Source organism: Cricetulus griseus, chromosome 4 (assembly GCF_003668045.3).
Source record: "Cricetulus griseus strain 17A/GY chromosome 4, alternate assembly CriGri-PICRH-1.0, whole genome shotgun sequence".
NCBI classification, from domain to species: Eukaryota; Metazoa; Chordata; class Mammalia; order Rodentia; family Cricetidae; genus Cricetulus; species Cricetulus griseus.
This window is the reverse complement of record NC_048597.1, coordinates 59,805,022-59,818,307: the sequence shown is the minus strand read 5'-3', so window position 1 is coordinate 59,818,307 and position 13,286 is coordinate 59,805,022. Positions and strand designations below refer to the sequence as shown.

At 41.5% G+C, this 13,286-nt stretch overlaps 1 protein-coding gene across 8 annotated transcripts in view; it reads left to right on the top strand.

Moving 5' to 3' along the window:
- Positions 1-5,242, top strand: part of Opa1 (OPA1 mitochondrial dynamin like GTPase) — a 72,599-nt gene extending 67,357 nt beyond the window's left edge. For all 8 annotated transcript variants that reach the window (XM_027412916.2, XM_027412914.2, XM_027412915.2 and 5 more), the window contains 2 exons: positions 3,792-3,866; positions 4,869-5,242. In XM_027412916.2, the coding sequence (XP_027268717.1) occupies positions 3,792-3,856 (65 nt within the window). In that variant the 3' untranslated portion in view covers positions 3,857-3,866; positions 4,869-5,242. The remainder of the gene's footprint in view (positions 1-3,791; positions 3,867-4,868) is intronic.
- The last annotated feature ends 8,044 nt before the right edge of the window (positions 5,243-13,286 follow it).

Below are 13,286 nucleotides of genomic sequence, written 5' to 3'. Positions count from 1 at the left end.
CAGTAAGAGAACAAGCAAGGAATGCTTATTGGTTTGGGTTTGGGTTTTTTTGAAACAGGGTTTTTCTGTGTAGCCCTGGCTATACTGGAACTCACTCTGTAGACCAGGCGGGCCTTGAACTCAGAGATCAGCCTGCCTCTGGGATTACTCCAACTCATAGAGATGGGCCTGCCTCTGGTGCTGGGATTAAAGACTCAGAATGCTTCTTAAAGGAAGAGTCTCTTGAGCTAGAGGAAAACCAGCTGAGCAGTGAAGAGCAGAGGACCCACAACAGCTCACACACAGCCACACTTAGACATAGCTGCACGTGCCCACACAGCACAGGTACATACACATAATTAAAGATAAACCTTCCTAAACAGGGGAGAGAGAATTTCTCCATGTCCCAGAAGACTCCATCTTTTCAATCGTTACACAGGTGAGAAGGACAATTGAATTTCTTTAGGGTGAGAGTGATGCTTATTGACTATGGCTCTTTTTCCTTGTGTCAGCCTCCCCTCTTCTCATCTACCATCCCCATTGCTTCTGGTAACTTACTTAAATGCTTTGTAGCATTCTTAAGGTTTTATGGCAAGGCAGTACCATGTCCTGACATTACAATTGTAAAATTTTTCATAAAAGTGTAACTGTATTTTTCTGTATTTTTGTGTTAGTCTTAACTTTCATTTATGAAGAAAAAAATGCTTATCTCTTCATTTTTTAAAAAATGGATTTCCCTTTAGACACTCCAGAATTAGACATCTGCCTCAGTGCAGCTTTGGTGTCTCTTCACACAAATAACTTTGCTCTGACCTGTCTCCTGTGGGTGACACCACTGTGCCACACACCTGCAGACAGTCTGCCTCTCAGAGGATGGAGGCCACTGATAGGGTAAAGGTTGGCAAACTGACTCTGTGGCTACCCAGTTGCACTTAGATCATGTATGAAGTAAAATTGGATTATTCTTCCTGCATATGGCATGACATTCCCAAATATACTGCTCACCACGGAGTGACTAGGGCCTTCGGAGGCTTTGAGCACCTTTGTGGGATTTCCCTCGTGTTGTACTTTTCAAACTAGATGGGGTCTTGGTGGGATTTTTATTATTTTGGTTTTTATGAAGACCACGGTCATCTCCTCTAGAACTGCTGGAAGATAATTTGAAAAGCTCTTCATCTTTTTTAAAGAATGGTTTAAAGAACTGCATGTATGTGAAATTCTGAAAAATTCTTAATTTTTAAAACTTACCTGTTTTTAAACAACTAAATGGATTAGTTTCGAAACTAAGACTGGCTTCATTTGGAGAAGCAAATATGTTTGCTAGTTTGACTACTGATTAAGAAGTAGACTCAAGCCTTCCAGAAAAGTATAGATTGAAGTTCTAAGGGCCTGTGTGATGGCTCAGGGAGTATTGTAGTTTACTTCTCTGTTCCAGTGCTAAAACACTGAGCAAAAGCAACTTGGAGAGGAAAAATTTATTTTGCTTATACTTCCGGGTTCCAATCTGTAATTGAGATTCAAGGTAAAAGCTTAAGTAGAAACCATAGAGGAACAGAATGCTGCTCACTGGCTTGCTGTCTGGCTTACTCAGTAGTTCATGCTCAACGTGCTTTCTTATACAGCTCAGGCCTACCTAACTAGGGATGGTACCCTCCTCCCACGTCAGTCTCAATCAGGAAATCTTCCTCAAGCCAGAATGATCAAGGCAATTCTTCAGTTGATGTTACCTCTTCCCACGTGACTCTAGGTTGTGTCATAGATTGATAACACTTAACCACTGATACTACCTCAGGTGATGTTGATTACATGATAAGAGAGGAAGAAACATCTGCTTAATATGAGTGCATATATGCATAGTCACTGTTTTTCTTAACAAAATAGTACAGAAACATGAATATCAACTACCGTCTTCCCCTTTTTTCTAGTCACGTGACTTTAGCTGGTATTTATAGCTGCCTTCCTCTACTCCTCATTCTTTGTTTCCTCCACCCTCAGCAAGCCCCTCAGCAGGTCCAGTTCTTTCCCTGGAGAAATGACCAAAACCTTCATCCCTGAAGGCTCTGGGCCATATGTCATCTGCTTGGATTGGGTTGTTGTAGCTTCCCATTGTTCTTACTCAGAGAACATGGTAACACCAAGTTGTCCTAAAGGGTCTCCTGAAGAGAGAGACGTAATCTTCCTTCCCTGCATTGTGGAAAAACAGTCCACATTCCCAAGGGAAGTCTGGATCAGTCACCCCTCCTAACACTATTATTCCTGTCTTAACCTGTTGGCTTAGGGGCATCAGAAACCCAAAGTGGCCCAGGGAATACTGAGCTTTAATTCAGTGGAATGTTTGTTGTGTCTTCTGGCTGAAGCACTCCCTAACAATCTGAGCATGCACACACATACACACACTTGTAATTTAAAATTGTAAGAGATAGATTGGTATTATCTTAGCATTTCTGGTTCACTCATCCGGAAGAGGAAATGCCACCCTTACCTTAACTGTTATCAGATTTTCTCAGTGGTTTGATCAAAACAATAGAGCTTTCTTCTCCCACGTACTTTCTTATTTTTAATCTAATACCACAAATTAGAAATAATAAATTACAGAGTGTCTGCAAACACCATCCTTTGTATGTGACTGTAGTAGCCACCATTAGAGTCCTACAATGCTGTGAAAGTTATAGAAGGACCATTCTTCCTTTGGCTGGGCACTCATCACCAATGCACATGGCTAATAAAATGTGTATCTTCCAACACAGATTGTTTAATTGCAGAAGATATAAATGTTGACTACTAACAACACCATATAGGATATCTGCTCTGAGTAGAGAGCAGATGCTTGCCAGTCTCATGTCTCAGTCACCAGCCTTGAACTAGTTGGCGCCCATCAGTTGGTAATTCCCACTGATGTGTTAAATTGTGTTGAAGGGATGAAAGCTGGGTTTCTCACACTGATTAGTGTAACTGATACTCTAATACAGGAGGTACATGACTAAGCAGCAATACCATATAATGGGGACATTTCAGAGAGAAACTACAGATTTTATGTGGAATCCAATAAACAAAAAAACCTAAAAATTGAAATAAATGTAAGTCTACTTTCAGCAGTTCTTTATATTTTTTAACTTTTCATATCCATACCTAAAAAGGTATTTTCATATGTTAAAGATATTTCCCAGTTTTCTTTGCCTCTATTTCCTGGCATTTGAAATATGAATGAAGTTCATTGTATCTCTTCGTGGTGGTGTTGCCTGACCTTCCTGGTAACTTCATCTGTTTATATTTTAGAAGGTCGTTTTCCAGATGAGGAACACTTTTGTTCTTTCCCTGTTGTTATTGAGATAGTGGGTCTGACAGTGCAGCCCAGGCTGGCATTCCACTCACACTTGGCCTCCCGTGTGCTGGGTTTACAGGCATAAGCCACCACCTCTGCTTGTTCGCTCCTTAAAATAGGCTTCTTTTTTTTTTTTTTGGTAGCACTTCAAGAAATCTAAGAATGCAGTAAGACAATTCTACGTGTAGGTGGACAGGCATTATGTGTAGGTGGACAAGCAGTGTTCTGTGTAAGAGGCTACAGCTTTATTTAATAGTTTCTCAAAGGTTCTGTCAGGCATTTCTCCTCCTTTGCTTCCCAAAAGTGGCCACTTGCTGCTCTTCTGACCACCTGGGCATGGGCCACAGGAGGTCTAGTGAGAATGCTTTTCTCCCTTTTCCTCAAATAATTCAAGATGCTTTGTAGATGATTTAATAATACGGATTCTCTCTAATAATTTATGCTGCCTTTGAAAGTATGTGTTTGTATGTCCCTCTTTTTATCTCCATAGAGAAAGTTAGAGAAATTCAAGAGAAACTTGATGCTTTCATTGAAGCTCTTCACCAAGAGAAGTAGACTGTATGAAGTGAGTAATCCTGACACTGGGGTGCAGTATTTGAAACCTTTCTCAATAACTCATGGTTCTGCATGGCAGCATCCGGCTTGCTTCTCTATGGTGTGATCCCTTTGATAGCGTAACTCTTGGAACCAGCCTCCTTCATGTTGTGCCACTCCTTTGAATCATTTGATTACCTTCTGTCTAAACCACAACTATTCTCTAGAACCCATTTCGGCCAGAACCAAGGTTAATAAAATTTTGTATAATGATTTTCCAACATGTAGGTGACTCGTTTTTCTACATTGAAAAGTTGATCTGCACTTGTCTGTATCTTACCCTGGTGCTCACAGTAGATAATTGTGTATATATTAAATAACTCAACTTACAAAGCTTCTTTATTCATTTCATTCACCAGAAGAAGAGGACAGTGTTCTCCCTTGTAATTTCAACATGTGTGGCATTCCTCAGAGCAGTAGTTTTGCTTTTCTATGAAATAGTTGTAATGTTTCTCAGGAGGTAGAAACAGACACTTCTCTGTGAGTTCTAGGCCAGCCAGGGCTACATTAGAGAAACCTTGTTTCAAAAGAAGAAAAAGAAAGAAATGGATTCTGGGGCTGGCAAAATGGGTCATCAGGTAAAGGAGCTTGCACCAACTCTAACAACCTGAGTTCAATCTCCCAGAACCACAAATAGAAGCAGAGAACTGACTCCTGTTGTCCTGGCTTTCACACCCACACTGTGGCACAAGTATACACACACACACACATACACACACACACACACACACACACACACACACACATAAATGTTAGGAAAAAATTGGAGAAAAAAGAAATGAAGTCTGTTATATGTTTATATACATATTGTTTGGTAAAATTGTGCTACCATTTTATGGCAAAAATAGTTTAATAAATCTAGTTGATTCAAACAATTAAGCTTTAATTTTTTAGTCATGCTGTGATAAAGTTGCTTAAGTCTTTTCATTTGTCTTGCCAAATCTGAGTTTCTCAAATGGATTTATTTTTACAGAATCCTGCTCATAATCACCTCTGCATACATTGGAAGAACGAGAACTTCGGTCTTTTGTTCTGCCTCCTTTCTCCTGTTCTACCTTTTCAGTGCAAAATAAAGTCATAGGGTAAAAGTCACTGATGTGTGTCACAGGCACTTCAGCCCCCAGCTGCCTCGTGAGCAGAAGAACTGTGAAAATGACCCCATAGTCTGTGTTTGTACTGATGTGACCTTGGGAAAACATGATTGCCATGGCCCTTAGGCTTAGTCCTCAAAGATAAGGAAGTTATCTCTCAAGTCTTATTTGTGGTGGCACCAGTGGAATTCATTAGGGATGCCATCAGACTTATAATGGTAGTTGCTTTGGAATAAAACTTATAGTAATTTTTTAAGAGATGTCAATTGTATATATGGCAACGGTTGCCTGCTAAGCATCATCTGTCTGCAGTGTTCTGTATCCTGGACTGTTGGCTGTAGTAATTCAGTTTATGTTCACCACATGAAAGAAAGCTGGTTTACAAATAATGTTTCAGACAGGTTAGCTTGTATTGGACAGTTCCATGCATATTCAGTGACAGAAGCATCAACCTTCCGTTACCAGCTTAGACACTTGCCTTGGAAGCCAATAGCAGCAGCTTACATCCATTGCTGTTTTTACACTCTCTATATCCATTTGCAATGGATTCTTTTTTAATATTGTGTGCTTTACATCAGACTTCCTGGAAATATTGTGTCTCTCCTGTTGACCCATTGAATTATGACCCAAGATGGAGAAGATTAAAGGTAATCACCTGACAAATTTCATTTAGAGTCAAACATTTGAACTAGGTCAGGCTGCAGCACGGCCATCAGACACTATTTTAAATAAAAATTATTCTAACAAGTGGGAGAACAGTAACCCACCCCTTAAATATGAAAATTCTATTTAATTCACTGCAGTTCAGTTACAGTAGTAATCCTCACAATATTGTCATGTGTTTTATTTAAAATTGTATTGGTTAAAAGACTTTAAAGCAAACAAATATGCCATATTTTACTTAAAACATCTCTTTCACTTGCTACTTTTTTTATTATTAAGGCTTTGTTGTGCTGGTAAAAATGCCCAGTATTGCACTTTCTAGTTCACAGTTAATTTTATAAGCAATTTTCTTGGAATTGTTTTTAGTAACAATTCTCTACCCACACACATAACTTTAAAAAAAAAAATATATATATATATAATATATATATATATATATATATATACAGATCATTATGATTCTCTGAAATCCTGACAGTATGGAAGGCAAAAATTTCAGAAGCTATAAATTCAGTAAGTATTGTATTTAAATTATCAGACAAGACATTTAGGTACTACCCTCACCTCAGCAGCTAAGAACAGTGTCCATCGTTTCCTAGGCCAGGAGTGCTCAGGTGCCTTGTGTCCCTTTTAGGTGTGGAATCGTGGTGAATATTAGCTAAGGGGAGCCCTGGCTGAGACCAGCAGGAGAAAGCTGCAGGTTTCTCGTACGCAAAAGGCTGATGTGGGGCATCATATCCCTTTGTATAACTTTTTTTCATGGAAGAGAACCTTTATTTCCTGAGGGGGTCAATATTTGTAACTTCAACTTAAAAGCAGATTACCAAAAATCCCTGTCATTCTTCACATCCCCACGTCCCCATGGGTTATTATTAACCTGGTTTCATGCTAAACATGCCTTTACACACACACACACACACACACACACACACACACACACACACACACCCTTAAAAGCTAGGTATTTGTTAAATGCAGAAGCTGTGGGAAGGAAATAAAGTTCAGTCCAGCAGTTGACCCTGTCTGTCTATCATGTCTGTAGTTCTGGAACTTAATATACAGAAGTTTAAGTCTAACTGCACAAGAAATCATTTATTTCTCACGTCCAAATTTGCAAAGAATGGAGTGAACGAAATTCTGTTTGGAGAACTAGGGGATTTTAAGGAGATGGTAAGCAAAATGAACTGGTCGGGCTATCTATTATAAAGCCCCAGTCTGTACAACATGAGCCGGAGGAAGCAAGCTTTACCCGCACAGCAGCCAGGCTGCAGTACCAGGTGGAGCGGCCAGCCTTTCCGGGTCTTACTCCTAGTCTCATCTGAGCCCCACTTTCCAGGCCGTACTCAGTGCACTCCCACAGGTTGCCTGGTCTCCAAATGGAAATGAGCAGTGTGCAAGTGCATAGGAGCACAGCGAGTGGGGCTTCCTAACTGCAATTTTGGAATGTCACATGTAGGCTCCTGGTGGCACACTACAGTCACCCCAGTCCTCAGGTGACAGAAGCTGGACTATAAGGAGTTAAAGGCAGTCGCTACACAGGAAGGCCCTGTCTCAAAAACAAAAATAATACAATTAAGAGTGCAGGCTTAACAGGCAAATTTCTAGTTGGTTTTGTATTTATTTATTTCAGATGTATTTATCTGATAAAAGAAATATGGTATCGGTTTTTTTCCAGTAAATGAGATGATGGTGCTGGCGTATCTCCACCCTCTACACTGGCATATGGTAGACTGTCACATGCTGTAACAAATGGAAATGTGCTTGAAAAATATGCTTACCTTCTAAACAATCATGGCTATTTGTTATCTAAATATTTAAAACTTAACCATGTCTTCATGTGCACTGTGAATGGACTTTGTATTATTTTTTTAAACCTTACACTCGATGTAAATGTTACTATGACTTAGCCTGTGCTTGATCTAAGATCTTTTGTGTAGATGGGTAATTAAAAGATACTGAAGTGACATTATAACTCTATTATGGAGAGCATCTTTTACATTGTCTTTGTTTTAATGAGGAAGAGACACCTCTGTACCCAGGGTTGTGATTTGGCCCCATAATATAGGCAAATCCGTGACCCAAGAAGCTTTCAAAGTGGCTTTTCTCAGAAGGCTTGCATGTCATAAACCTTGCATTTCACAGTTGTAATCCATGTTCAGCCGATGCTTCTTTTCCTGTCTTGATATTTGTCAAAACACTTTGGTCTTTTCTTCAGTAAAATATAAAAAAAAAAACAGTTTTCTAGCTACACTGTGGTGTTGTGGCCATTAATGATGCTGGCATGTTGAGTCCCACAGGAGCTTGCTAAGGGGCGTTAACTAACTCTTAGACCTGAAGGGAACCGTATAGATGACTTCTATTCATCCTGATTAAAACCTCCCATCCTCACTTTTTATTGCCACCACACTTTGCCCCTAAATGATGCTCATAAAGTAACTCGCCGGTGATTAGCTGTGTGGTGTACTGTAGTGTTGAACCGTCCTTCAGACTCCCTGTGCTCGGCTGAAGTCCACACTGGGAGAAGGTGCAGAAAGACATATTTCTAGTCAGTGAATATAAGATGCTTTGTTGTAATTCAAGCATTGGTCCTTTCTATGGTTCAAGTTCCAAATCTTTATCCAAAGAGTGAGAATTTAGTTACTAAAGAGTCAGTAAAACAGTTTGTTTTCTTTTAGCATATTTATTAAGGAATTAATATAATTACAACGTGCTAAGGATAACACAAGTGTGTTTCATTATATTAGAAAAGAATTACAAATAATTGCATACCCAGCTTGTGATAACTATGTTGGTCCCAGGTTCTATACTAATTAGACAAAGTAGACATTGACAGAAAACTGGAAGGTTAAGATGAGAACTACAAAATTGTTAGAGGCTAAAAGGTAACATTATAAGGACTAATTAGATCCTTATCCTGAGGGACACAGTTCATAAAATTATGGGTAAGAAAGATCTTCCTCATAAGTCATTAAATTCTTTTCCTAGAAGGACAGAATTGAGTTACCACCTTGAAAATTGGAAACGTGACCACATGTGGTAGTTCCTTCTGGAATCCCAGTACTCCAGAGGCAAAGATAGGCAGGTCTCGTGAGTATGAGGCCAGCCTGGTCTGCAGAGTGAGTTTCAGGACAGTCTGGGCTACACAGAGAAACTCTGTCTCAAAAAAGGAGTCCAAAGCCAATCTGAGCTACATGGCAGCCTGTCTCAAAGCAAACAGAGTGGTGAACATGTACATGATTCCTACTGAAAAGACTTCAGTGAGTGTTTCATGCTCTTGGATTGGGATTCTTTTTGGAAGGAGGCAACTACTCTGAAGTATGTTGACATCAGCTCTTCCGTACCTCTTTGTAGTAAAGAATTGCCGATATTTGTATTAGTGTAAACTAATACAGGTGTAAACTGATTCCTGTGTGAGTAGTTGATATCAAAAACTTGGAAGGGAAGTCTAAAGACCCCACTAATGACCCAGTTACCACACAGTATTGCTGGCAGCAGCCTCCCAGGGACAGGTCCCCTGCTCACTCTTCCTGGGGACAGCTCCACTGTCTTGCATACACTGAGTCACAGAGCAGCCTGGAAGTTGGGATTTTATCCAATGTAGCTGATACCAAATGCTCATAAGACCTTGAAGGTTTTGTGAAGGGATATGAAAGGAATAGGTTAGCTCCATCTTCCTGCGGTACTGTCTGGACCACTCAACCTTCCTCCACAATGGTATGCCCTGGCTTCCATGTGCAAATGCATGATGCATCTGTTCAAGGAAGTTAACATAGTATCCTTTGCAAAAGTCTAGTGATTAGGCCGGCCGTTGGTGGTGCACGCCTTTAATCCCAGCACTCAGGAAGCAGAGGCAGGTGGATTTCTGTGAGTTCGAGGCCAGCCTGGTCTACAGAGCGAGTTCCAGGACAGCCTCCAAAGCCACAGAGAAACCCTGTCTCGGAAAAAAAAAAAAAAAAAAAAAAAAGTCTAGTGATTGTCACTCTTGCCCTAAGATCAATGTCACAATTACTAGATAATTTTGAGCCTGCAAAAGCATCCATTAGAGACAATGAATATTCTGTTGTTTCTGGCAGAACTCAGACTTTGCCAGCCTCCTACTTCAGCCGCTAGGAAGTTCTGCCAATCCATGACCTCTCTACTGGAGGGATGATCTATTCTCCCTCTGTTGTTGATTCTTTACTGTGCCCACCCCCATGTTCCTCTCTCTCTCCTTCCCTCTTTCCCTCCTCTTCCTCATGGTACTGGAGATGGAAGAGAGAACACTCTACCACTGAACCACACCCAGCCCTAAGTGTAGGGCTTACTGTCTCTTGGTTTACATGTTTGTCTAGTGGATGTAAATTGAAAATGTCCACACAGACAATGAGCCTACCAGCTATTCCCCTTGAATGCCAAATACATATGGTTTTTTTTCTTGCTGTTTATAAATAGCAATATCCAGAAGTCACCATAATAATGCCTCAACAACAAACGGCACACACCCAGAGACGGTGGTGAAGCTGCCTCCTCACTGAACAGCGCAAGAGTAGGTGCAGGAAGAGTGTTGGGAGGAAAGCCTATGGAAGGGCTGGCTGGGCTCAGCACTGTGAAGAGTATAAAGAACTAGCCATCAGCCAAGTGAGATCCGTCCAGAAGTCCTGGCTGTGCTGCAGGAATGGTTCCGAGCAGAGGTGTGCTGCAGCTGCAGTCAGTGGACAGGGCTCAGCTTCTTAGCTCCTGTCAGCCATCCTGTGCCGTTTCCCTTCCCTGGCGAATGTCCACCTCTTACTTTTGCAGATACTGATCTTTTTGAGTTAACCTCTTAAGATGCAGACTTATCTTTATCCCAGTTTTTCAAACTTCAATTTTTTTCTCTCTTCCGTGGTACCGAATTTAGCTTTCCTAAGTTCCTCCCTTTGGCTGTCTTTTAGTTACTTAAAAAATCTAACACCTTTGAAAGGAAAGGTGTTAACAGAAGCCTGTACAATTTCATCGAAGTTTATTTCCAGAAATCTCATATACGCCCCTTGGTTCTCTTGCTTTGAGATTCGTCAGGCTTCTCAAGCCTTAATATGGAAACTTTTCCTGCCAAGACTCATGGGAGTATGTCTTTCAGACACTTTGAGAGGGTCTCAGCATAAACACAAAGCCACTCCCATTTTTATGCATCCAGACTCCTCTTCGAAAACATCTTGACACATTTATATTCTTGCTAATTATACTAATTACTATGGCCGTAGCTGGATCAAGATCATAGTGTGTAATTTTATTCATGTGGCGTGAGGCATTGGGGCCGGGATGTTCTCCCCATGGGCAGCCCCCTTTGGTGCCATTTGCCAGCTGTGTACTCTGTGATTGGCTGGGCTTTTGATGTGCAGACAGTACAAGTTGGTCACAAACTTGTGTACAATGAGGCTGTTCTGGTTCATGTGAAAATCAACATCCTTTTTTTGTGTAAGCGGATGACAGGATGCTGCAATACTATTAGCATTTGCAAAGAGGGTGCTGTGTGCTGGGGCGGCACCACAGATCGCGGCTGCTCAGTTTGTGTTGCTCCATTATGTGAAAGATACAAAGAAGCTGAAGGCTGGCAAAGGCCTGTCAAATCTTGTAATGTAGTGCGACCCCCAAACTCTCCTTGGCCTCCAAGCAGCTCTTGTTCCCTGTCCCACCCCTTTCTCTGAATGGGCACTGAGGTAGGTAAATGAATTCAGTGCCTGGTGGGTGGGGAATTCCTTTCTGACCTCATTCCTGTACTATTTGTTTGCAGGCTTGTAGCGGGAGAGGAGGACATTTTGGAATCCTTTGTGTCAAATCATTTTCTTGCGGGTTGGGGAGTTAATGGTAACTTTGTCTGAGGCCAGCCAAGCAGAAAGTCTGTGCAGATGAGGCGTGGCGTGTTCAACCTCCTCAAAAAAAAAAAAAAAAAAAAAAAAAAAAAAAGGCACACAAGATGAGAATATGGAAATGGGGAACTTTCTAGAGCAGATGGATATGCCACACGTCGGCATGGTCAACATCTGCTGTTGGGAAGCTTATGTCTTGACAGTGTGTTTCTGCATAGGGGAGTTCTTTATTCTGAGTCACCGCTTTATACTGATGTCTACAGTTAGGATAACGTGTGTGTGTGTGTGTGTGTGTGTGTGTGTGTGTGTGTGTGTGTGTGTGTGTCCTAATACCTGATTAAATGGCTATAGTATGGTATGATGGAAGAATTCATAAAAAAAAAAAAAACTAGCCGGGCGTTGGTGGCGCATGCCTTTAATCCCAGCACTCGGGAGGCAGAGGCAGGTGGATCTCTGTGAGTTCCAGGCTAGCCTGGTCTCCAGAGCGAGTGCCAGGATAGGCTCCAAAGCTCCACAGAGAAACCCTGTCTCGAAAAGCAAAAAAACAAAACAAAACAAAAAACAAAAACTAGTTTTTCTTTTTATACCTAAAAGATGAACTACAGCTTCAGAGCCCCGATAGCTCATATTTTATGGGGGGGGGGGGGATGCTCAAAGAAGCTGTTTGCTCAGCTAATGCTACAGCAAGAGCCAGTTCCTGATTCCAGCTAATTCTGTTCTCTTCCATGACAGTTCAGGCCCAAGGGCACAAGACAGTGCCTCCATAGACAAACAACTTTTAAGGGAAGTTGGGGTTGGGATAGTCACATAACATCTCATTTTTAAAAGCTAAGTTTTGAGATCAAGACACATGTGAGTCAGAAGTATCCCCAAGCACCATGCTACCCCCACCCATGAGTCACTTCCTGAAGCCTTCAGCTCCAGCAGTCTGTCCATCTGTGGACCTGGGTACTTCTGAGGCCTGAAAATAACACAATTTCTAGTTGTTCTTAGAGCTGCAGCTTTATTACGAGGCTGGCCTGGAGGGGGATTATCCATTAAATAACTGTTGTATTCCAGATACTTCAAATATACTGCCCTGCTTATTTTTACAACTTCTTGGTGTAGTCATTGTCAGCATCTTGCCAGCAGGTCCTGGGGTTGTGTGAAGTCCCTGGTAGTCAGATGACAAGGCTCTAAGGGAGCCCATGTAAGTATAACTGCAGAGCCCCCAAAAAAAACAAGTGCCGGGCAAGTGCTCAGAGCTCCCTTACCTGTTCTGTCCCTAAGCATCAGTGCCTTTTCATGACACAGACCATTAGATTTAAGGACAAAAAAAGTTCGTATCTTCTGAAGGTCAGTGTGTCAAGTGACTTTGGATTCCCAGTGCCCTGGAAAAAGCCAGCCACAACCACTTGTATTTCTAAGCCTAGCACTTGGGGAGGAGCAGGAACAGATAGGCCCTGTGGGCTTGCTGGCATCAAGCTCCAGGTTCAGAGAGAGACACGAAAGCAAGATATAAGATGCTAAAGAGATAGCTCAGTTGATCAAATGCTTGCTTCGAAGAGCCATAGAGGAGGGTATCATGGGGCCATCATCAGCCCCTAGCCTCCACACACACAAGTTTGGGTGAGTGCTCACACACATTTTTTAAGTGCATGTATTTGTAAGAATATGCTGCATGTATACTGCCAGCACATTCTTCAGTATGTGCTAAGGGGAAACCTTGTTTGGATGAGATGCACATGTATATATAAAAGCCTTTGCTCTCAGTGTCAAGTGTGTTCAAGCTCACACTGGTGAGCTTCAATAGGAAAAAATGGTGCTTACCTT